The sequence below is a fragment of the Sycon ciliatum genome, chromosome 5 (assembly GCF_964019385.1).
Source record: "Sycon ciliatum chromosome 5, ocSycCili1.1, whole genome shotgun sequence".
NCBI classification, from domain to species: Eukaryota; Metazoa; Porifera; class Calcarea; order Leucosolenida; family Sycettidae; genus Sycon; species Sycon ciliatum.
The window spans coordinates 5,499,875-5,525,236 of NC_088647.1; the positions used below are offsets into that span (position 1 = coordinate 5,499,875).

At 47.3% G+C, this 25,362-nt stretch overlaps 2 protein-coding genes across 2 annotated transcripts in view; both read right to left on the reverse strand.

The window, feature by feature from the left end:
• The window catches only part of LOC135817314 (uncharacterized), a 21,164-nt gene extending 14,795 nt beyond the window's left edge, over nucleotides 1-6,369 (reverse strand). Inside the window, exons 1-2 of the mRNA XM_065330473.1 lie at nucleotides 5,917-6,369; nucleotides 5,564-5,758 (exon numbers count right to left, since the gene is read on the reverse strand). The gene's annotated coding sequence lies outside the window, so the exon portion shown is untranslated. The remainder of the gene's footprint in view (nucleotides 1-5,563; nucleotides 5,759-5,916) is intronic.
• Nucleotides 6,370-12,004: 5,635 nt separating this feature from the next.
• On the reverse strand, nucleotides 12,005-16,523 carry LOC135817321 (uncharacterized). Its single transcript, XM_065330484.1, has 4 exons — nucleotides 16,391-16,523; nucleotides 14,242-14,321; nucleotides 13,574-13,820; nucleotides 12,005-12,554 (listed from the first exon to the last, which is right to left on the reverse strand). The coding sequence occupies exons 1-4, from the start codon at nucleotides 16,483-16,485 to the stop codon at nucleotides 12,533-12,535; spliced, it is 444 nt and encodes a 147-aa protein (XP_065186556.1). The 5' UTR covers nucleotides 16,486-16,523; the 3' UTR covers nucleotides 12,005-12,532.
• Nucleotides 16,524-25,362: the final 8,839 nt, after the last annotated feature.

Here is a 25,362-nt window from a genome sequence, read left to right on the forward strand (position 1 = left end):
CGTTCTGCAGTCCATAGCTTCCACACATGTCATGCATGTGGCGCAATTGTGGGCCAGGAGAAACTGGGTCAGCATTTACATTGAAGTCGCCCATCATAGTGACCGATCCGGTGTTGTTGGTGGCTGCCTGTAAGACAGTCTCTAGTCTGGGCCAGAACGCAACTGTTTCACTTGGCGGCCGGTACACACACCCTAAGAGATGAGGCGCCCGGGCACCTTTAAGCTCGATCCAGGTGCACTCTACATCATCCGCCGTCAAATCCGGGCGAGGCTTCACGGGGAGGGTCGACCTGAAGTAGATACATGTTCCACCTCCTCTTCCACCGGCACGGTCCTGACGGGCAATACTGAAGTTTGGGATCCGGATTTCTCCATCAGACACTGTGCCATCAAGCCATGTTTCAGCAACACCGACTATGTCCCAGCACTGGTCCGCGATCAGCTGCTCCAGGGCGTCGACTTTGTGCCGAAGGCTACAAATGTTGATAAAGCCAAAGCGTACCCAGGAATTTGCTGGGGCGCCTTGATGGGACCGTGGTGTAAATGGTATGGCATTAGGGTTGAGATGTCTAGTGAAAAGACCCGGAATAGATGGGGCGGCATTAGGATTAGGTTCGAGTCCTGTTGGAGAATTAGGGTCACCCAGTGCTGCCATCATTCTTTATCACTGGTCGGATCTGTGGTGGAATGTTTACCATTGCTGCTGCCAAGATTGTGTTGTGATGCTGCATTCCCCTGATGTTGGTCACGGTCTTTAAACTGCCATGGTCTGGCGTACAGAGGTCTTGGCCAGAAGTTTGGGGAAACAACAAGCAAGAGGGCACTTGCTTCAACCATTAGTCGTGCTGACACCTTTCCATTTTCTGCTCTGTGCATGCTGCAGTCATGCACAGTGGTCTCTGCTCCAGCCTTGGCTGACCTTTGTTTCACGAAAGCTGCTAGACTCTCCTCAGTGCAGGACTCGCTCAGATTCCCAACGTACAACATGGCTTTCTTTGGCCTGGGTGGCTCCGCTGACACCAACTGCCAACTGTCATCTGCAATGACATCCAGGATGGCTTTACTTCTTCCGTCATTGCGCTTGGCCTGCTGGAGCTTGGAGCCTTTACGTGCTGCAGGGTGTGTAGCTTCCTGATCACTGCTTTCAGTGTCGTCAAAGGTCAAAGGTCACAGACGCTACGGTGTGCAGTTGTAGTACTCATACAGTTACTGGGGTCATTGGTGCCCGTAGCTGCACGGCCAGCTTTCCTGGCTGAGCGTCTACGGGATGTCTTGCTCGTACGCTGGCACTGGGCCTGGGGAGAGACACTCGCCGAAACAATGGCGGCTTCTTTCAGTGAAACAACATCCTCACTGAGTGCATTCACTTGCTTCGTCAACAGGTCGATCTTGTTCAGCAGGCGTGTCTCCCGGTCGGCCGACTGTGACACGAGGGAGGACAGTGTTGTGACTAGTTCTACGACAGAAGTCTCAATTCCTGGGAGGGAACTCAACAGTTTGATCTCCGACTCGGTCATCCCGCGAATGGCGGTTTTTCCAGATCGGGACATCTCGGCCCACTAAATGCTACTGCTAGGCTGCTACCTAATGAACTATCTATTACTAATTAACTATCCAGTACCTACCCTTCTCCAGACCGGCCTACTGCCGGCTGGCTACTGCAAAACCTGCGAAAAGAATATAAGCTTCACTAGCACCTTTGATTACACAAGAGTTAATCTAGCCAGAAGCAGTCCATGGTTTGCAGGCATGCATACTTCAAATAGAAAGTATATGAAGTTATGAACCCTGGAACCAACAAAGGTGGCAGGTACAACATTACACCTTCAAGCAGCCGAGCCAGTTGGCAACAGACCCAACACAATCAGGCATAAGTGTACCCACCAAAAGAGCTAGCTGGCACACCTCAGACCTCAGACATGCCCATCGCGGAAGCGATGATAGCGAACAGCTATGTTAGACATAGCAACTTGCTGGCACACACACACACACACACACACACACACACACACACACACACACACACACACACACACATACACACACACACACACACACACACACACACATACATACACACACACACACACACACACACACACACACACACATACATACACACACACACACACACACACACACACACACACACACACACACACACACACACACTGTGAACACGTCAGGCAGTTCTAATTCTTGGGAGAGCTTCAAACTGAATTTATTACTAACATTGTACAAGGGGCAAATCTTTGTTCTTGTTGTGAACGGAGAAAGAAGACAACTAATGCGCAAGGCGCTTTCGCACAGAGAAGAGAGGAGCAGAAAAAACATTGAGGACGCAGCTTAAAGGTGAGTGCGTACGTCTGGAATAATCTATGCGTACGGAAGTACTGCATAGCATAAATCTGATGACGAGAAAACTGCATCAGTCAGCAAAAACAATAAACTCGCGGCCCAGCTTCGGTGTGGGAGCGCGGAAACAAACTGGGAATGAGAACACAAACTGTGATGTGTAGATTGGCTAGTACGCGTACTCTGAAGACTAGAGAAACTACAGTGCAAATAATCTCATGACGTTGAGCATCATGTCGACGTCGTGACACTCCCCAGCAAGAGGTGCAAAGAAAAGGAAATAATTCGTAACAAAGTGACATGGAAACAAAACACAATAAGTGCACATAACATACGCATGGGTGAAAGAGAGTAGAGCGTCACAGAGAAAAGTGAGAGAAAGAGCAAAGTTCAGATGTGAACTACTGTCTAGTTGTAGTTGATTCGACTAAACAAGTTCATTACTCTGATGATGAGCCAGGCCCGAAAATTTGGTGTTATGTTAATTTTAATTTTGGTTTGAATCGCAGTGAAGAGACCGTTTTTGGAGTTGAGAAGTGAAGTTTAAATGTGTAAGTGGCTGCGTTGGAGTTTGCAGACAATTAGAAAAGTTTAAACAAGTTTGCTGCCAATTAATTGACGAAGCGTCTGACGTTGCTTCTTAGCGGCAGCATGTTGTGGACGTCTACACGGAGCAACAAACTTCCCAGTGGCCGGAGATACTGGCGAAACCGTCGCTTTCTTCATCCTGTTGTCTTGCCCATAGCACCTGCTACCCTCGTCACTCAGCCTGCCCCACCAGTCCAGCGCAGGCAGCAAAGCCGTCAACCCACGTCTAGGCTGAATATTTCGAACACTCATGGCCAAACTTATGATTAGCTGCTTATGCGTATGTCTTTGCCTCTTGTTGAGTTCAGCTATGTTTGTATTTAGTTATTTCTGTCTTCTTTCTAGCTGATTTAGATGCCGGGTCTACCCAGCAGTATGCTTATCAACACATATGGCCACAAGCATAAACAAATTTAGTGCTGAATCTGGTGGCGTAAGGTATGGGGAGAAAGCTAGCGCGGGCCAAGGCGCCAGGAGAGACAACAGGCGAGTGGAAGTGCCAGGAGGGTGGCAGGCAACAGGCAGGTGTGAGCATGAAAGCGCGGACAGAGGCGACGGGGAGGCAGTGTACAGCAGACGGGTGGAGGTGCCAGGAGGAAGGCGGGCAACATGCCAGTGAGATCGCTAGGGGGTCTTCGGATGACGAGCAGGCGTGAAATTTGCGAGGCGGAACTTGTTCTCATGCCTGCATTTCAAGATCGTCTCAGACCGCTTGTTGAGCAGGAGCGTCGTCAGGATGTGGAATTTTTCCGTGGTACACACTAACATAGGTTGCATTTTTTTTTACTCGCATCTGTATGACCGGCTCTTCTCCCGCACCTTCTATGTGATGGTCCACGGCTTTCCTTCATTCTTCAGCTCCCATAAATGTTTAGCGAGCTTAATGCTGTTTTTGTACTTTTCATCACGCATGGAGGTGAGGTGGTTGGCGTGTCGGGCTTTGAAGGGTGTCTCTGAGAGACCGATGTAAATCTTGCTGGTAGATTCGGCAGTGGCCTCATACACTATTTCCTTGGTTTGGCACTCCCCATGCAGCGGACAGGACTCCTTGACTCTGCAGTTGCATGCTTTGGTTTGCTCTGGCTCTCGCAGGTTACTCTTGTTGTCGCTGCTGATTACCGCTCTCATGTTGGGCATGCAGCTGTAGCTCACTTTCAGAGCGTTACGATTGAAACTTTTCCGGAGCTTGGATGTTTTTGGGAAGTGCCTAGAGACAAGGCTCAGGAACCGATCAGCGACGTTTGTACTGACTTTCTTGGAGTAAGGGGGTTAAACCATATAACCTTACGGCTGCAGTTCTTCCTGCCCCTCTGCTCATGTGTCTCGGGCTGAAAGCTCAGCACTTCATTATATCCACTGGCCTTTAATGCGCTCTGGGACACGGGGGGCTGCGTGGTTGAATGCCTCCGCGTCGATTGATATAGTGGAAAGACGCTTGTTGACAGCAGCAGGGATGTTCTTGGTGATCCCAGGCGGGTGGTTGGACTGCTTGCTGATGTAGAGCGGGTTGTAATTCGGTTTTAGGAAGGGTTGAAATTTTCCTGTATCCAGGTTCATCGTTACATCCAAGAAATCCCCCACCTTCAAGTTCGCTTCGATGGTAATTCTTAGGTCGAAGCGCTTGAAGATTTCCATCAGCTTTTTCTGAGGCGGTCTGCAGCCTGTGGGCTGGTGTCCTTGAGAGCGGCTAGTCCATCGTCTCTATAGAGGCCGATAGCTGATGTATCGACATGGCTTGAGAGCTGGTTGAGAAAAAAGGCGCCCACAAGTTCGCACGTCTCGGTGTCATCGTAACTTCCCATTGTTACGTCGTACATGTCGCCCTTGTACTTCGTCCAGGGGGCGGCCATCATGGAAAAGCAGAGATTTTCGGGCGTGAAGGTACATTTCACGTGGCTTGATTGTGGTGAATTGCTCCACGAACGATAAAGCCTGACGGACGAGCTGCTCACCAATTGACAGGCAAAATTCTACCTCGTCAAAGCTTAGAAATGTGTGGCACAGTTTGTCGGGTATCTCTTTAAACCACTCGATCACTGACATGGTGTTCCTCCATAGGTTCACGGACAGTATCTTTCCAAAACACTGTCTTGAAGCAAATGAGTAGAACACCTACCATCACATGCTGCCTTCAAGCTGCCCAAGTGCAATGGTGATCATATGCAGTGAAATCGTTTTATATAGTGGACCATGATATTGTTAGCGCTGAATAAAGATGCGATGCATTTAGAAACAGTTGGTACGGAAAGTCTTTGGTGCTACTGGTCAATGACTCATTGTGAGCAAAGTGTCCAGTGCTACCCAGAGCAGCACTGAATGTTGGCCGAGCACTGACTTTTCTTACTGTATCCTACATGCATGTGCTGAGATGCATGTTGCCATAGTACCAGGGTTTCAATCTACATAATACAACGTCTGGTGTATGGACAGTGCAATCCGAACGGTTGAATACGACAGTGCCAGGTAGCTGTTAGGTAGCCCAGCGTCTGTCATTCACAGTGGTGCTGCATCGTATGCAATTTTACACCTGAGCCATAATGCGCACTTCAGTGGCTCGCACTAGTAGATATATAGACACAACATTTTGATCAGGAGGCAATGTGGGAGGAATACTTCTTACCGTGTTGCAGTGCACACTCGGCCCAAGGATGGTTGTCCACAATGTCTTCAGTGTGAAGGTGGTGGAGGCCGGCTTGATGACCACCGCATTCGCACTGCTGAGTCGTAACACTCTCTCCACCAGGGAGTAGTAAAATTCCGGTTTTTTACTACTCCCAGCTGCTCTCCACCCGTGCAGTCTCCAGGCTTTCTGATCCTGCAGGCAAGCATTAGCAGCGAGATACTGATTGGCATTGGGATTGAGTCTGGGCATGCACATCGTCGATCTCAGTAAATCCTACTCCACACCCTAGCAAACCGAATGCCATGATTGTATTTTTTTAGTGTCTGCTACGAAGTTTCCAACTCACTTACCTACAATGGCTATAAATGTAACAAAAGGCACTTGTAGATCTACCGGCAGTCGTCACCGCATGCAGACTTCGGACACGATCGCGCGATCTGTTCACACTCGTGCCGTGACTTTACAGGAGCATTCGTCAGTTGGCGCTGGGCGAGGAAAGGGTAGAACTTCCACTCTGAAAATTCGCACAGAGGACGCTAAAATGTGGCGAACCTAGCAGAATATTTTCATTCAGCCTACGGTGCTCAGCTCAACTCAACTCAGGACAGCTGTGTGGATGTGACCTTATCAGGCTGTGTGGCTTCATTTGAAGCAGTAGACGGTCTGGGTTCTACACAGGAGGTTGGTTTACGTCGCACAGAGCAGAGATAGCTAGATTCATAACTATTCTGAGTACACTGAAACTAACGAAATTACCACAGACTCAGTGTAAAGAGGAACCTGAAATGCTGCATGTGTGTCGCGTCCGCGCCAAGCAAAGGCGTTCCTCAGTTGGACTACCGGTAGTACTAGTAGGATACTCACTGGATAGGTTTCCGCGCGCATGAGATCTTGACAAGAACATGCGCACGCAGTCTACACTACAGCTAGCTAGCTAGCCACCCAAGCAACGGTAAACCATGGTAAACAGCCGAGGCTACCATGGCTACAGGGTTTGTGCTGAAACTGTTTGCATTGCTTGTGCCTGGTGCCTAGTGGTGGCAGTTGTGCTGACTTGGAAGTTGAGGACAGGTTTCAGACTTTTTGCACAAGCTGCAGAGTGCAGGGGAATTTTTTGGTGTGCGTGCTACTGCGGAGGAGGACTACGATTCGCGCGTTTCGGTTCTTGTGCAAAGCAGCCAGGATCTCTGACAAGTGAGACTGACAGCAAGACTGACTCTGTGGAACACGTACACGTAAGTACATGCACATGGTTAGCAGCTACGTGTACATGTACAATGTACTGGATGCACCTACAAACAATAGTCAATACCACGAAATATGAATTCTGGGCCCAAGGGGGGGGGGGGGGGGCGGGTGCGGCTAACACACCGGATAATTCGGTACACCTAATATCCGATGATGCGGCTCTGTGCAGAAATGCCTGCATTGCCGTCTTGCCAGGATATGTTCCACAGACCACTGAATATATTTGCGAATAACAGTGCTGTGGCTATACAGCCTGCCTAGTCACGGCAAGGTGTTAGATGTACTAAACAAAAACAAGTACAAATACATATATAAGTACCATGATGTACAGGGGAAACACCAGCTGATACTAGTGCATGGCAGAATGGCACAGCCGTGAGGGCATATATCAGAACAGGTATTGCCCACGCCTGAATGCGTTCAAGTGCAGTAGAACGCCGGTTATCCGGATGTCAACTATCCGGATGATCGACTTTCCAGATTGCCTGGTCGGACTGGACAAAAACAAAATTAGTAGGTTTTTCGAGGTTTTTGCTGATTTCCCCACTCGGGGCACCATTCAAGAGATGCACGCGATGTATTGAGACAGGTTGGAGTCAACACGTATAACGATAGTGTCATTTTGAAGAGCTGACATGCGCCTAGTTCCTGGTGTGCTGCCGAAGAGAATGAAAAATGATGAGAACATGTGGGAATATGCATGTTTAGATAGATGTTTGACTGCTCCCATATCCGAATATTCTTCTCATCCGAACCTCCTGGAGACAGCCTGTGCCCCAAGGGGTGCGGATAATCGGCACACTACCGTATGTCACTTCAAACCGTGGCTTCAGCAACACAGGGAGGCTAGTATGTGATCACAACATCATCATCAGTTCAGATGGTCTGTATGCGGGAGCAGCTTAGCTGTGCTGGGGCGGCAATGTACTGGTAAGGTGTCGCTCTTTCCCTCTTTTTGGCACTCCATGCTTCATGCCCATAATAAAAAAAGTGAAGATTCCACTGTACTCAGTGCACGTAAGCAAATCTGCTGACTCACTGCTAGGACATCTGATTCAAACACATCTATGAAAGGAGAAGCTCCAAAAGGGGTCATGGCATGGATGTGGTGACGTACTCTTAGCCGTCCAGTTCACGGCTTTGCTCTGATCTGGAAATGTCCATGCCATTAGTAGTTTCTGCACCAAGTAATCACTCTCAACACAAGCCCGGAGAGGGGCATGTAGTATCAACAAATACAGCCCACACACATGCACCCTGGTTTGTTGTTCGTCGGCGTTGTTCTCATTTCAACAGCAATGTAACATGAAGTACATCCAGTGCAGTACAGTACAGTACACATCCAGTGGTGCATTGTCTACATAGCATTGTCCCAAAGTGCCTTTCCAGTGGCCACCACTGCACAGTCGACAGCCCCCCCACCCCCGGGCCCTGCATACACACACATGCATGTGAATACATACTCGTACATACACGGTCAAACCTCGTTAGGACGAACTTCAAGGGACCGAACACAAGTTTGTTTGTCTTATCGGGAGTTCTTCTTATCCAGATCTGACAAAAAAATTGATATGCATATCATATGGATTGTATTTATGTGAAGGTGCATGCTGTGGCAAATGTAAAACATTTTTTTCATAACATAACCCAGCAACAGGTAACTACAATGTGTAAGGTATTCATGACAGCATTACATCCGCCTTGTAACATGTTTTGTCACTATAAGAAGCCTCGACTATCGGGAAAAACTACAGCCAGCGTACCCACGGGGACGAAAGTTCGTACCACACGCTGATTTTGTTCTAATCATGCTTGAAATTAGTTCGTCTTCATGAAAGTTCGCCGTACAGAGTTCGCCGTAAACGAATAATTTTGACTTGATATGATGTCTGGCCAACCATAGGGTTGGCTCTAGTTCATACTTAGGGAAAGTTCGCCTTATCAGTGTTCGCCCTAACGAAGTTTGACTGTACTGTATGCCGTACACTCTCCCAAAACTATGTAAGTTACGTCTCGGTCTGGCTTGTGGCGCTGCATGCATACAAACTACTCTACAAATTAACTAGTGCTGAGTCGGGTAGCATTTTCTCCGGGTTTCGGGTTCGGGTACTTTTCCACGGGTAGTACGGGTATCCGATCGTGTAATGTTTCCGTGGTAACACCACAATGCACCCCTTCCCGTACACACTGGGTAGACATGCAGAGTATTACAAAAATTTTGTACACGTGCATTGTAGACTACATGTCATTATGACGTCATCTGCGACTTCAGGTTTTCAGGTACTACAATTCTGTACCCGACTACCCGAGGTCCTCACCCGGAGTCACGGGTAGCACTGATACCCGGCTACCCGTGCTGCTGCATACCCCTAAAATAATAATTAACATTCCTGATATGCCATCCAAGCAACACTGTATTCTGAGCCGGTTTCACACCTGTCTGCATAGTGTGTGCTAAATGTTACCGTGCATGTAATTGTAATAGAGAGGTTAAGCTGCACGTTATTTTTGACGCGACGGAAAGTTCCACTCGCGTTATTTGGCTCGCACGTTGGAAACATGTGAGAGAGCCACCTCTCACTTCGAAATTTGGAGTTCCACGCTGATGACCCATTTAATGTGCAATTGCATGTCACATCAAAAAAATGTACACAGCTTTAATAACCTCTCTAATAATGCTTAGTACCTGATTGCTCCCGATGTCTGCTGTTTTAGAATCATCCATGGAAGATAAAGAACCATGCTTTGGGGAAGAATCCTGGTGGTGACGGAGAGATGTGAAGTGGAGACTCAAGTCATACCGTCACAACAACATCACAAAGAAGCCAGCTGGTCCTACCAATGTTGTTCTGAAGTAAGTGATACATTCACTGGTACTAGTAGTCTGGTATGCACTCAAAGTACCAAATGTCCTGCCTTTGAAACAAGTATCTCAATCATTGTCTTTTGTATTTAAATGCCGTTTACTCCAGGCCCACGGGTACACACACGTGCATGTGCACACACATATTCATGCGCACAAACATGCTAATGCTCCTACGCATACGCCTGCATGTACAACGACGTACCCATACGGACGCATTCATAAGCCATTGACATTCTGGGGTTGGGGTTGCCATGACTTATCGTTGAGCGAGAGAGCTTGAAAGCTCAGTGCCGTGGCTATCCTGTTTTTGCCTAGATTACCATGTATGTTGTTCAAACTGATAGAGACGTCTTTGCAATACAAAAAGATGTCCCCCATAATCGTGTTGCAAAGTCATTTCTATCAGTTTGAATAACGCGCATGATAACGTTAAAGGGGAAGTTAAGGCAAAAATTAAAATTTCACCAGTTGTAGTCTTCGGGGTGCTGAGTCGAATGGTCTTGGTCCAAGAAGGCTGAGACGCTCCCTTCCTACTTGAATCCCAATCGAACTCGCGCACTTCCACCGAAACTGGGTGACTGCGCCCTACTAGATGGGGATTTGTATGCAAACTGTCACTAAAAGCGCCATTTCGTTCTTATAAAAGCACGGATGACCGCGATTGGCCCATATGTTGTAGTCTTTTGGACGCTGAGTCGACTGGTTTTGGTCGAAAAGACTGCGATGCAGCGTTCCTCCTTTATTCCCAATCGAACATGGTTGAACAAGTGGTCACGTGCTCCTGGGTGCCCAAATCACCTGGTCACCACGCCAGCAGGCGACAACTTTCACACCAAGGTTCAACTCGAGTGACAGGACTGCACCCAAAAAAGGTCCAACAGGCTAGTAAGTTTTACCCTGCAGGCACGGTGACCAGGTGACTGGTGTACGCAGGAGCACGTGACCGCTTGTTCAACCATGTTCGATTGGGAATAAAGGAGGAACGCTGCATCGCAGCCTTTTCGGACCAAAACCAGTCGACTCAGCGAGTTCGATTGGGATTCAAGTAGGAAGGGAGCGTCTCAGCTTTCTCGGACCAAGACCATTCGACTCAGCACCCCGAAGACTACAACTGGTGAAATTCTAATTTTTGCCTTACCTTCCCCTTTAATCTAGGCCAAAACAGGATAGCGACAGCACTGAGCTTTCAACTTTCAAGCTCTCTCGTTTCACGTTATGGTGTTAGATTGGATTGGAGCCTGTGGGCACTTGAAAACCAAAAAAAGACTCTTAATCCCAGGCAGGCCCAGACATGCACATTCCACCAAGTGGTCATTTCACGTTATGGTCCTAATTTTGTTTCTTTTCTTTTTTCCACACATAACAATGCATTCGAATCCGCACTATCGCCCTGCATGCACTCCTCCATACACTTCTCATACAAATACATTCTAGCAAAAGTTGATCTGAGCTCAACTATTTCACGTACGGGAAATGAAGTATGAATCGGCCTTTACGTTACGATCCTGCTGTTGAGAGCCCTATTTCAATATGTGGCCAGCTGTCTTTTACGGTACGGTACGAGACATATACGTGACAGTGCCAGGCACATCACATGATTCGTGCCGGCCCTATGGAACACACATACACATTCAAGTGCTGTGGAGCCTGGCTAGCACCAGACACTACTAAAGTAACGTCTTTTGCGTAGCTTCAGGAATATGCTCAACGCAGTTAGTAATCTATAAAATAGTATGTGATGATAGGCTGGTTACACTGTGACGACGCGAGAGAAAACAGTTGCGCTATGATATCATCACATCCAATTGTCAGCGATTCACACTGCCCACCAGGGCAGACGCACAAATTGCCCACTGAGAGCTAGCCCGCAGCTGTCCACCTTGGGCCAATCACATGAGCGGCCACAGAGGCCAACATCCAGCCCATTGTGGGCTGAGTGATCCTGCCAACCGTGGGCCGCTAGCATACTCTCACTGCCCACTAAGGGCGCACAAATGTCCAACGCGGCCAGCAACCTGCCCGAGGAGGGCGTATGAACGGCTGCCGAGGCCAGCAACCTGCCCACCGAGGGCTGAAGCAAACTTCCCCACAAGGGATAAAGTGTACAGCTCTCCGAGGGCTGAATCATACTGCCTATTCAGCCAATGAACAGCTCCCAAGGACAACAACCTGCCAGCCAAAGGCTAAAGCATATTACCCACTGTGGCCGGTCGCCTACTGCCAAGTGAGGGCAAACAAACGACCACCGAGGCCAAGAACTCGCCCCGCTTAGGGCTCACACAGCTGCCTGGCATGAGGCGTCACACTACACACACATATACAAGTACAGCATGAGTACATGTATAACTATGTAGAATGTTTGTCAAGTACTTACATGTACATGAATAAAGGATTTGACCCGGTTCGGGGATCAGGCCGTGTCTCGGAAAATGAATAGGCGACGACAGAAAGAAAACAGGGCAGCATATGACCCTGGAAATCAACCGGCAACTCAACGGGCAATATAGCCTAGCAAATAGCTTGGATTTGATTGCAGGGAAAATGCAACAGCAAACTCGGAATTCTTAGAACATCAACTACCAACTTCAGTATGATCACGTGCATAGACTGAGGAGACAAGTAAAATATTAGTTCAAAACGCTCAAGTACTCGCACGAGTGTACCGTGCCGATGAGTTCAAAACTATGTACACTATCATTCCACTGTGCCTGGGGAGCAATGTGCAGCACAGAACATGCAACAAAGCCAGCGTACAAAGAGCCCGCTTGAATCCGGCAAAACCACACGGAGCTGACATCTCGATAACCAGCATCCTGGTGCTTGTGTCCACTGCCTTCTACCTGTCAACACAGCTATTCCGTGTATTCTGCCTCACTGCAACAAGACAAAAGTCGTATAGGGAAGCACACAAATTCAAATCAATCAAAGCAATCGTCTTCATCCCCAATCTGATGGATACCACGGCTCTTCCTGAGATGTGCACAGAGGCGCTGCTGTTTGTAGAGGAGCAGCAGCAAGATCTGAATGAATTCAGTCCCCCCCCCCCCCCCCACTGTGAGGTACATTGTAGTTACCGGTATCCAGTTTGTGCTACAGGGCTGAGGGTGGTGTACATTTGCAGGTCACAGTTTTGTTTACGTTCATTACGAGTGCGAAGGCTGTTACAGACGGGTGTCTCAGTTTCTTCATTCATTCTGATGAAACCTGGTCAAGTGACTATCTTTGGGTTTCAGCAGCCTCCTGACCTGTTACACCACTATTATTCTTAGACACCAAATCTTAGTCAACTGTGCATGGATGAACGGCCTGGTTTGAATTAGAGACCACCTGCAGTGTTGGTCCAGGCTTCATCTGTATGCGCATCATACAGTGTTGCTCACTGCACAGTCCCTTCAACCATGAATGGGGTACTGCAGTTACGTTTGGAAAGTATAGACCTGTGGTTTCTAAAAACTGTTAGGCCAGCAGCATCTGTACCACATTAAGCCTGTGACCACTTTGGGCCTGAAATTTCTGAAATAAATCGGGCTTTTCACTCACAGACAGTTCTGTACATGTGGTAAGAGGTCTACCAGAACAATCACAATCCACGTAATCAACGCATGCGCGACACTCAGTTGACAACCACTCACACACACCAACGGAAGCAGGGATTCTCATCCTCTGACAATGTGTACTCTTGCATGCACTACATACCATATACACTGTTTGTCATACATCACACCATGCTCACGCGTACACTGGACCATGTGAGATATCAGGCATCAGACCAAACCAGGTGAGAACCACATATGACAATGTGTCCAAATGATAAGCGAGCTGAACTTTCATAACACATGTGTACCACACAACATGAAGTTTTCAAGCTCTACGCACTGAAGATGGATACTTACAGGAGAGCTGTGCGGATCAGGTTGCGATTCTCCGGAGCACTGTCCTCCAACTGTGCACACAACTCATCAATGGTCAGCTCTTGTTTCTTCTTAATCAGATAGAGGATGATACAGAATACGCTAGTGACTCCATGTCCACTGCCAGTGATCGTTCTTTGGTTCATTTCATGGAACTGATCAAGGACATTTCGATAGTTATTCTTCAGATTCTTGTCCACCAGTTTGACTGCAACCTTGCCCAGCTTTCCTGCAGCAATCAACGATAAAATACTCGACCCGTCATCAATGCTCCACAGACTCGGTCCTAAAAGATAATTATTTCTACACGGTCAGTGGTGACAGTGAGGACACCCTTCGACCCCTCCCCTCCAGGAAATGTTCCACATCCTTAGTAAACCTCACTCCAAGGAACACTTGCTCACGATGCAAATGCAAGAAAAAGTGTTGAGTGGGGAGTCCATAACTTGTGCCCCCCCCCCCCCCCCCCGGAATAGGATCATTGACTCTTGATTTTTACTGCTCGTTGCGCCAGAGGCTGAAATATTGGTTTTTACTTGTTCTTTCCAATATGCCCTGTTGAACCTGGTTCATGCATGCCCTATTTGAAGTCAGTCTCTCTGAACCCGTCTGGTAGAGGTCAAGCACAAACAAACTACGGATGAACAAACCTCTTGCATTGTCATCCAGCAATGGTTCAAGAGCAGCTGTGAAGTCCTCCCAATCATCAATGTTTCCAAGATGCTTGCAGCTGCAGAGGTTGACCATAGAGGGATGGAACAATACGTAAAGTAGAGACGAGAAACGACAGGGAGAGGTGGTAGTATAGAGGGGAAGAGAAACAACAGGGAGAGGTGGTAGTATAGAGGGGAAGAGAAACAACAGGGAGAGGAGGTAGTATGGAGGGGAAAAGAAACAACAGGGAGAGGTGGTAGTATGGAGGGGAAGAGAAAACACGGAAGAACACTGAAGAGAATGTGAAAGCAATTATCCCAGGGCAATCTTCTCCCAACTATATTTACTAAAACAAAAGAAGTTATGCAGCACGGTATTGGATGTTTCTACAGGGTAAAAACTGTGTGAGTGTTGTGTGTGTGTGTGTGTGTGTGTGTGTGTGTGTGTGTGTGTGTGTGTGTGTGTGTGTGTGTGTGTGTGCGTGTGCGTGTGCGTGTGTGTGTGTGTGCTGGCCAGAAGAAAGCCACTTCAATCAGCTGTATGGTGTAGACCAGGCTAAAATCGGTGGCTGTCAATTCATCAGCCTTGCAACCTGTTGAATGGTGTAATCCCAGCACAAGTTGCCATGTTTAACATAGAAGTTTTGGGTGCTTCTACAGTGTAAAAACTGTATGTGTGTGTGGTGTGTGTGTGCACGCGCGCGCGCACGTGTCCGTACACATTTCTCTCCTCAAGACTAAGTGCACGACTTATACACAGTAGACAGTCAAAGGCGATTCACACGATGCGCATTCTCACGTTTGAGAGCCTGTTACCATGGAAATTTGCCTGCAAACAGCCAGATTTGCCTGCAAGAATCCAAATATGCATGCGAGCTCTTTGCTCGTAAACACTCTTTATCCAGGAACCAAAAACTCCTGAAAGTTACACGCAGCGGTGAAAGCGCGGGGAAGCACATGTGGCAAATTCTCTTTTGTAAACTTCACGCCTAGACAATGGTACTTTAGTACACATCGTGTACGACTCCCTGGTCGCACATCGAAATCCTCACCCATCCCCATTGTCACCAACGTCCTTGCAGGTACTACTTGTGCAAACTCCGAATTGCCCAATGTGGATCAAACGCTTGGGTTTGTCTATCATACTGGTCAGATCCTGTGCAGATTCTCCTGTCATGTGAATCGCCTTTAACTACATGTACTTGCACTGTGTGAGTATTGTACTTGCACTACCTGTCCTGTTCTGTCGAGCCACTGCCACAAGGGTCACGTTGGCCCCAGAGGGACAACGGAGAGAGAACAGGAGAACGCCGTCCCACGGCGTCCGGGACACAAACAACGAGAGGTCGCCAGGATTCAGGTCACCTACGACTGTCACCACGAGACTTACGTATGACCGGGGGAGAACCTGAGCAGCGGTGTCTATTCCTGCCCTGGACCGAACGGAAGCAGCGGCCGCAGGACGCACAGTGCACGCCACAATACGGCTCCACTGCGGCTGGGGACCGAGCCACACATTTGTAACGGGCAAAGCCACCACGGCTCAAGAACCAACGGCCGCAGCGATCACACGGACATGCTCCGCGCTGTTCATTCACCGGCTTTGCGCGCTCTGCAGTGCACTTGTGCCTGGCACGATCCTGGGGGCGCGAGAAAGACCTCTTGCAGACAGAGCAGTTGACAGCAGCAGCAGCCGCATCCCTAAGGATGCTGTGCGAAGAAGATGCATCAGCGTCTTTCGAGGTGTATGCTGACCTCCATCCGGCGCGAGACTCCCGTGCAGTTGCATACCAGCTACCATATACATCACAGGACTTGAGGTCGGACACTGCACAGTCCTTCCAGTGGCGCCGAGGACCAGGGGCCGGGCGACAAGCAAGCATGGTACCGAAAAGGACCTACCGCGGCATCCTCTCCGACTCCATACGGACCACACTGCCCAACCACTCTAACCGGCGGTTCGCAACCTTCATATTGAGAGGCTTGGGATCACCCCACAGTTCCAACATTTGTACGTTGGAAATGTGATCCCCCCAGCACTGTGAACGTGATACGCCAAGAATCGACCTCACACATCTCATGTGAAACACTTGCACTACACAAACATATGCATATGCACTACAATACTCAACCAGAGTAAACTCACCCGATAGTGGAACGGGATGCACTTGAAGTACTGCAAAACTGGACCGGCATCCACACTGGGCTGTGACTCCAGAGGACATTGTGGAACTTCTCCATCCACCAGCTCTGCAAAGTGATGGCATGATGTCCGTGGACAGGACTTCTTCTTATGACGTTGACAAGGACGTTGGTTGATGGGACACTTGCACCGCACTGCTCGGCTAGTACTGACATGCCGAAGACTGAATTTCTTCAGATCTTCTAGCTGCTCCTCCACATACAGCAGTGCCTCCGTACACATCTCAGGAAGATCAGCTGGATGAGCTTCTGATCCCAACCTTCCAATGGTAGAGATAGACGAGTCTTCAGCAGATATGGAGATTCGAATGCCGTGGTTGAAGTACTCCAGAACAAGCCAATAGTGTCCATAACATCTCAGCCGAGCAGCAGACTGGTAGAGAAGTGGCTCATGACGTGGTCGATACTTCTGCATGCACCTTACCACGGCACACCAGAACAGTGTCTGTGGCAAGTAGTTGCAACTTCCTGTGTACAGGTAGATGGTTGGTGCAGACTCCTCCAATAGCAAAGCAGCGCTGTCTTCAGGCATCCGGCTTACAAGGGCTGGGACGTAGAACTTGCGTGACTCTTCCTCTCGGTCAGGGATCTTCATACTGGTCTTTGTGTTGTACATGAGACCAGATTGCTCCATCAGCTCATACAGATAGTCACGTTGCTCTTCTGTCTTGGTGTACATTGCAGTTTGCTTGCTGTGTTGTTGCCAGCGGTGAATAATCAGACGCTCCAGCAAGACTCCCTTGCTTGTCAGCAGATCGTAGAGCTTGCGAAGACGTTTGCCCTGCTCAATCTTCGGCTCGGGAAAAAGAGTAGTGATGCGATTCTCAGCAGCCATTCCACATCGATGACTTTGGATGACAGGATTCGGTTCTCTGGGTAGTAGAGAATATGGCCAAGGTGATGTTGGTACTTCAACATGGCCTCCACATCAACAGACTGAGAGTGACTGTTCCCAGCATCACCACCACACACCGTGCTAGCAAGGCGGTAGATTTGCTCAATTGTTAGCCATGGGCATTTGAATTTCTTTGCTACTTCCTTTGTACCAATGGTGAATGGCAGCCAGCGAATGGGGATGGGCTGTTTGAACTGCGGTTCCAATTTCTCAATGAAATCCTGTCGTAGACGAATGATGGTTTCATCTGGATCCCTGCTGCCAGCAACAGTGTTGTCAACAAACACTACATCATCAAGATTGAAACCATACGCTCTTTCCTCAGCATTGGTGCAGATGTATTTCTTCATCTTGTCAAGCGATTGCTGGCGAGTTTTGCGCGGAAGCTTGTCGATGTGCGTGCCAATAGCGTAAACTGGTACGTCTGGGTCATCACCGATAACATGATGAATTGTGTTCAACCAGCTTTCCATGATGTCAAAGTTGGTGGAACCTTGACTGTTGTCTAGCCGGTACTCTTCACCATCTCTGCAAAGTGTTGGCTCGGCTACTTTTTCCATCGGCTTGGAGGCATCGAAGACGACTGCATAAGCACAGCGCCTTGAAGACAGAACCATATGTTGAAGTGCTGAGAACAAGCGCTGTCCTGCAAAGTCCCATATGTCCAAGAACACCAGTTCACGCAAGTCCTTGATGTTGTACTCACTGACGTCGGTATACTTGAGATCAGCAATGAACTGATCAACCCGCATTGCTGCATATGATAACTCCTCTTCAAGCCTCTTTGGATCGGGTGACGAATATGGTGATTCGGGTGTTGGACAGCTGCTCTCTGCTTCATGTATTTCAAGTGCCTTTTCTCTGACGTCAGTGGTGTTGGATCTGACGTTGTGGCTTGAATAGTGGAAACGTCTCCAGTAGCAGAAACAGGGATAGATGTATCATTTCCAATGGCAACTGTCGTTGTTTCCGGAGTCGCGTAAGCTTTAGCATCTGGAGATGTATCCGCAATCACACCAGCTTCATTAGGAATATTGGTAGTTGAAGCAACTTTCGCCTTATCCACACTTGGAGAATCGGCTGTGATGGCTGTAGCTGCCTTCACATTGCCACCAGCAGTTGCATCATGCCTTGTGTCGTTAGTTACCATTCCTGTACACCCGTTATCCTCAACCAAATGAACATCTGTTGTACTGCTACTTGGTGCGGATGGCTGAATGGTTATTTGCTGCAGGCCATCCTCCGCCGCTGGGCTCTCTATCATAGGCAAGGCACTTTGTTCAGTGACTGCATGTGGCCGGGCTAGGCGCTCTTCAGTTGTCTTTCCTTCTACTGCTTTGTTGAGTGATATTAGCAACATTAGCAGATGTTGCATTTTCTGATCGGCTTCCTTGCGCCAAACAAATGTGCCGCCTCTCTGTCCAATAGTGCAGACAGCTGTTTGTAGCTCCACACCGATGGTGCTGTCGCTTTTCTTTTCGAATGGCTCATCCACAAGTGATCTCTCCACGCTGCTTTTGCCTGAACGGCCAGGCCCGCATAGAAGAAGCCTCGCATGAGGGATTATTTGCTGTCCTTCTGACAAAGCCAGTTGATAAGCCTGTTCATCCTCTGCGTTCCAACCTAGGCCAACATTGTATTAAAACAGAACAAGGTGGGAACAACCCAATCAGCGACAACAACACACCTCAGTTCATCAGCCGCTCAACATTTATTGTCATCACCATGACACGGTTGTGAGAAGGTGCTTGCTGTCGACGAGGTTGGTGATGTCCCGTCTCGGCCATGGTTACAGTTCATTCAGAAAAAAATGAACTTCTAGCTTTTGGCCATAAATGGGTCAAACGTTGAGTTTTTTTAGAACTTTTTTCTGCAATCCCATATGGAATCCTCTTCCAATTATGTTTCTAAATAACCGACGAGGAGACAACAGTCGTAAAATAGCAATGAAAAATATCAATTGTGCACTCATAATCATGTATAAACAATTAAAATGAAACAATTCCAGAACGTTTTCGTGTGACCATCATCAGTGGAACATCGTCACATAGTAAGAATCACTAAAACAACCAGTTATATAGCTAGAGTAACATGAAAAGAAGCGTGAGAATGCAGCACAGCTAGCGGTTATGCATAACGCGTGTAGTGTGAACCTTTGCAGTGTATCTGAGAATGGTAGCAGTAGATGAATGTGGCAGCTGTGAGTGCGTGTGAACAAAAACTGGTGAGTGCGTATTATTTAAAAAGTGTGAGTGCTACAACATTTTCTTTTTGCTTGCATAGAACAGGGTCACGTGTGCGAATATATACAGCTTCCAACACCTGCAACTGCTTAAAGAAACGCGCGCGACAAATAACACTAAACCAGGAATCGTCAAACAACTTACGACAATCCGGACTGGACACCAAATGCTTGTAGATGGCAGACTTGCTCTTGTCGATGTCGAACTCCTCCTCGTCCGTATCACTCTCATCCTTCACTTCCCGTTCCTGCTCACCCTTACTTTCCTCCTGACCATCCTGTTCATCCCCATCATCATCCTCCATCTCCATCTCCTCATGCCATCGCTTCTTTCTCCTTGACGTGTTCACTGCTGCGCCCGTACTTTCACCTGCCACTACTGGTTCCGCCTTCTCCATTTTTCTCAGTCGTGTCTCCGCTAGTCTCTGGCTTCTCCTCAGATTCGTTTTTCCTCCATTTTCATTTCGTTCTCCTGGTGATCTTTCCGTTACCGCCATCGGGTTTGTTAATGAACTGGTTTAGTGTTATTTGTCGCGCGCGTTTCTTTAAGCAGTTGCAGGTGTTGGAAGCTGTATATATTCGCACACGTGACCCTGTTCTATGCAAGCAAAAAGAAAATGTTGTAGCACTCACACTTTTTAAATAATACGCACTCACCAGTTTTTGTTCACACGCACTCACAGCTGCCACATTCATCTACTGCTACCATTCTCAGATACACTGCAAAGGTTCACACTACACGCGTTATGCATAACCGCTAGCTGTGCTGCATTCTCACGCTTCTTTTCATGTTACTCTAGCTATATAACTGGTTGTTTTAGTGATTCTTACTATGTGACGATGTTCCACTGATGATGGTCACACGAAAACGTTCTGGAATTGTTTCATTTTAATTGTTTATACATGATTATGAGTGCACAATTGATATTTTTCATTGCTAATTATGTTTCTGAAGTTTTTTTGTCCAAAAAGCAAGCCATAGCAAGAATAGGATTTCGGCCAGGTTTTGCCCCAAAAGCACTGAATTGGGAAAAACCATCAAAATCCAGGCCGTTTGACCCCGCCTGCAACAGTGCATTCTGCGGTTCGAACCCCAGTTCAGGCACCCTTTTTGGACCCTTTTTCAAATTTCAAAGTTCGCAGCACTGCACTGTGTACGATGAAATCACGAAAAATCGCCAAATACGGGAGCTCGCCAGAGCCAGGACCCATCTTTTTATGAATGGACTGTAGGCCTTCACCACCTCAGAACACCCCGCTGTCAACCAATCACCATTGTTATCTATCAAACAAGGGTTACATAATGCTATATACAGTGCGAGTACATGCGTGTAGCTAGCTGACCGCCCTAGCTCTGGGCGGACTCGGGTGCGCAAGTCGCATCAAGGACCTGGGTGCATGGATTAGTGGTCACGGCTGAACTATGGTTGGGGAAATTTAGGGGCTTTGTTCGAACCCCCCCCCCTGATACAGTCAGGAAGTTGGCTAACACCCTCTCTCTTTGTATTGGCCGGTGTTCTCACTGTGCTATGAGATGCTGTAATAAATAAATAAATAAGTGCAACAACTAGGCACAAACCCGACAGGGTATGAGGACTCGTACTGAGACATTCGACGACTTGAAACCTAGCTCCAACACATCGCCGAAGCGCTAAACCAACAGCCTTCCAACTCGGAAGATTCTCGGTCAAGGAGAGACCGAAGAGGGGAAGATAAGCGTGGCAAGAATGAGTACTTGCCAAGTTCCACAGAAACAAGGTCTCTCCTTAACCTAGAAGTTAGAACCTTCCGAGTTGGAAGGCTGTTGGTAAGCGCTTCGGAGATGTGTTGTAGCTAGGTGTCAGGTTATCGAATTTCTCACTCAGTACTCTGTCAGTTGTGCGCCTAGTTGTTGCGCTTCCTGACCTTTCTACATTTTGTTATTGGCTCAACATCCGATTTTCAAATTTTATGAATGTGATCAATACTGGAAACCGAAACTCACCTGCAATTCCGCTTTTCTTTGTTTCCTTCTTTGAAGTCGTTGTATTCTTCTGTCCAGTCACACTACCTGAAATGGCATTGGAATATAGACGTATTCGACAATGCATGTATGGAGTAAAGTTCATTTCAAAAGCATTGCATTGGTATTCACAATCTGCAGATGCTCTGAATTAAAAATTCTTTAATGCGATTATTGTAATGTTGAAAAAAAATTCAACATCACAATATAGAATTTTTAATGCAACGCATGCGCAGATTGTGAATAGCAATTGAATAGAGCGGTTGTCAGTAGACAAACCCCCTATTCTTATCTCTCTTTTTTTGGTACAGAGGCAATAGTCTTAGGTTCTGCGAAAGTGCTCAATACCTGATTCAGGCAGCGCGGTGTACACAAAGGCACACAATGAAAACCTTGGCAAATTCCGCTGTGACTCATTTTTTGTTAGTATTCTTACTCCTTCAATCCCAAACAACCAGAGCCCTGAATCAGCTGATGCACAGAAACTAAACCCGCCAAGTCCGTTTCAAGCGCGCTCGGTAAACGGCACATGCTAGATGCATGGCATACATGTAACACAATGTACTACTATCATGAATGTCTGGGGTGGCCAATGAATGCATGTGTTAGTTCCTGGCTAAACGCAGTCCCCTCGCACTCGTAGAACACAGGGTTTTATAGTATTGAATATGAAAGAAGTAACTTAGACAAGAGAGTAGACAAGAGTGAGAAGACTGGAGAACCACTGAAGGATGCGCTCTTCTGTACTTGATGGGATCTCATTGCTGTGGTTAAGGAGCGGGAAATACGAATAGTGAGTATTGTACTTCGAAGTACTGTCTTAGGATAAAATACACTTGTTACAATTTTTCACTGCAACCGTGACAACCTATTTCAGACTTGTACACTCTGCTACGGATGCTTACTGAGAGCCTTAGCGCTGGCATGTTAGCTAGGTAGGATTATGATGTACATGTATGCATGCCCAGGTTTTCTACCCAGAGCAGGTAACGGGAATCATGTAAGTGTGACATCCTGAGAGCTCAGGTCACCGTGCACATTCCATCTACAAAATTGATGCTGTAACCTGCAGAGTATGAACGACTGTCAACTAAGCAACTTTTCTCGTCAACCCACCATCCAACGTCAGGCAGGATGGCAACAGTGCCCGCGCACAATTCTAAAGCTGCACATACAATTTTTTTTGTTAGACCACCGAATATCCCACTAGTAACGAAGCTTTGACTGAACCTCCGGCACATGTATATCCATTTCATTCCGAGAAAAAGCATAGTCTAATAGCTGGCACTGATGCTCTAATTCGGTTGTGTACATGGGTACCAACACTGGTACTAACCTGATGGAAGCTGAGAATTGACACAGACCGCAATGTAGAGGTCACGTGTAGAGTGTGTTCCAATACCGGTAAGGCGGGCAGTATCTCTGAAATGCTGCGGAATGAAGTCGGCTAGTTCTGAACTCCAAGTAATCAGATTCATGAACAGTGCACACTGTGCATGGCCACTAGATAACACATCGTCTACCATTGCCTTTATTGCTGATCTTGCTGGAAAGCAATCATCCGATGTACACTCTGCTATTGCTGATGATACTGTTGCCATTGTCCTAGCATTAATTCCATTGTATGATTGCAGCATTGATACCTCAATCATTAATGTAAATGGCGATGCTTTTGACAGAGAATGGCAAATGATGTCCACATTGTTCTTGAGTGCTTCGCGAAAGAACTCTGCACAGGAAGGTTACGAATGCATAACATTGAAAATGAAAAATCTCTTCGTTAAAATCCTGACCCACAAATAATTAGCTGGGAGCAGTACTCTAAGACAGATGGTCAGTGTCCAGATGTGATACTTTGTACAGGCTATTAGGCAAAGAGTACGGGTTTCCAAGAACAGCTAAGGATATCGCAATCCCAAACTTGGATTTACAATCCAACTGCCTTTGTCCTACTTTGTGGGCTCAGCATAACTATGCAATTATTCCCGTAGCTATGCAAAAGACGTTACTTCAGTAACGTCTGGCGCTAGCCAGGGTCCACACAGCTTTAATTCCGTGTGTTTGTGTGTTTGTGCCGTTGGAATGCCTGGCGCTATCCCGTACCTGTCCCGTACCTTACCATCAAAGACAGCTGGCCGCAATATTCAAATAGGGCTTTCAAATGCAAGATCATAACATGAAGCAACTTGGAAGAATGAGTATGTATGCGGAGTGTATCGGGGGAATGCATGCAGGGCGATAGTGCGGGTTCGAATCCCAGGTTATGTCTTGAAAAAAAAAGAGAAATGAAAAATTTATAACATCCCTATGCTTTTTTGCCTAGGTCATCAAGGTGGTAGATGGTGTCGTATTACCCTTGAATGCAAAGAGAAAGTTTATTTCTTTCGCTCAGGGCACTACGCTATGCTTTTTTTGTCTAGCTCATCATGCATGTTATTTGTACAGATGGAAACTTTTTGCAATACAATGATGTAGCCGATCAGTTCGTTGTGGTACGGTTGGGCATTGAAGCTAATATGGTTGACGTAAAACACTATAGCCAATCAATGGAAAAAAACATTTCAAACCAGGTCTAATAACATACATGATGAGCTAGGCAAAAAAGCATAGCGTAGGGCCCTGAGCTTCCAAGCTCTCTCGTCAGCCATTAAGCTGTGGCGATTGAAACTATTTAAGCCATGGACACTAGTCACAAGAGTGTAAGAGTCTCTCAACTGCTAACCTAATCAACACACCTATCGGATTGTCCATCCGGTGAAGCAAAAAGAGAAGGGAAAAAGAATCCCGGCATTTTGTTGGTCATAGATCTCACAGTGTACATGTAAGTCTACCCACTGTTGAAATTTGTAATTCTGCAAATGATGAGATAAGTATAACAACTGTCGAAGAGCCTTACCACAAGGAGCAGTATCTTGTTTTGCCGCCTCTAAGGCCTTCCAGATACTGGATAACATTGATGAAATTTGATTCTTATCTGTTCCACATCGGGATAAGGTATCAAGAAACTTTGCAGCACCTTTGTTGCCACTTGACAGTAACCAGGGTAATATGAATGTGCAAGTCCAAACGCCTGTAGAATCCTGTCTAAAAACGGTGAGGGCTGGAGGAAGATTATCAACACCTGCCAGCAGATCTCTTACTGCCCAGTGTGGTAGTCTGACATTGTTGCACAAGTCTGACCAAACCGGTCTGGCAACATAATACCAGAAATCGACCGGCATGTCACCGGCAGTGCTAGTGTTACTGCAGACACTTGACTGGTGTGATGGTCACAGTACTCCCTATACATCAGGGAAGACAAAATACACACAGGTACACACACATACATACACACACACACACACACACACACACACACACACACACACACACACACATACACATACATACATACATACATACATACATACATACATACACACACATACACACACACACACACACACACACACACACACACACACACACACACACACACACACATACACACACGTCCACATACACACACATTGTTGTGGAACCCTCGTCCCCCGACGCACAGCTACTCTCACCCGACAACAACTCTCAATAGTACAGTTTATACATGATATTGGAAAAGGAGAGATTAGCAAAATGGACACAAGCAATGCAAATTCGAACTAACCAGAAGAAGGAACAACGAAACAAACTCAGCTGCAGTCGTACTTGTGCCAGCCACCGCAACACACGGGATAGCATGCTACATATGCATGTGCAAACCGCTACACAACACATCCGGGAACTTGGCTACATGCGCAA

Excerpts from the sequence above, each read along its gene's own strand:
- LOC135817321 (XM_065330484.1), bottom strand. The coding sequence starts at position 16,485 with ATGGAGAAGTTCCACAATGTCCTCTGGAGTCACAGCCCAGTGTGGATG. Across the intron at positions 14,322-16,390 it reads GCATCCCGTTCCACTATCGG|CTGCAAGCATCTTGGAAACA; the intron begins GTGAGTTTACTC and ends CAACCTCTGCAG. Across the intron at positions 12,555-13,573 it reads CTGATCCGCACAGCTCTCCT|TGAGGCAGAATACACGGAAT; the intron begins GTAAGTATCCAT and ends GTCTTGTTGCAG.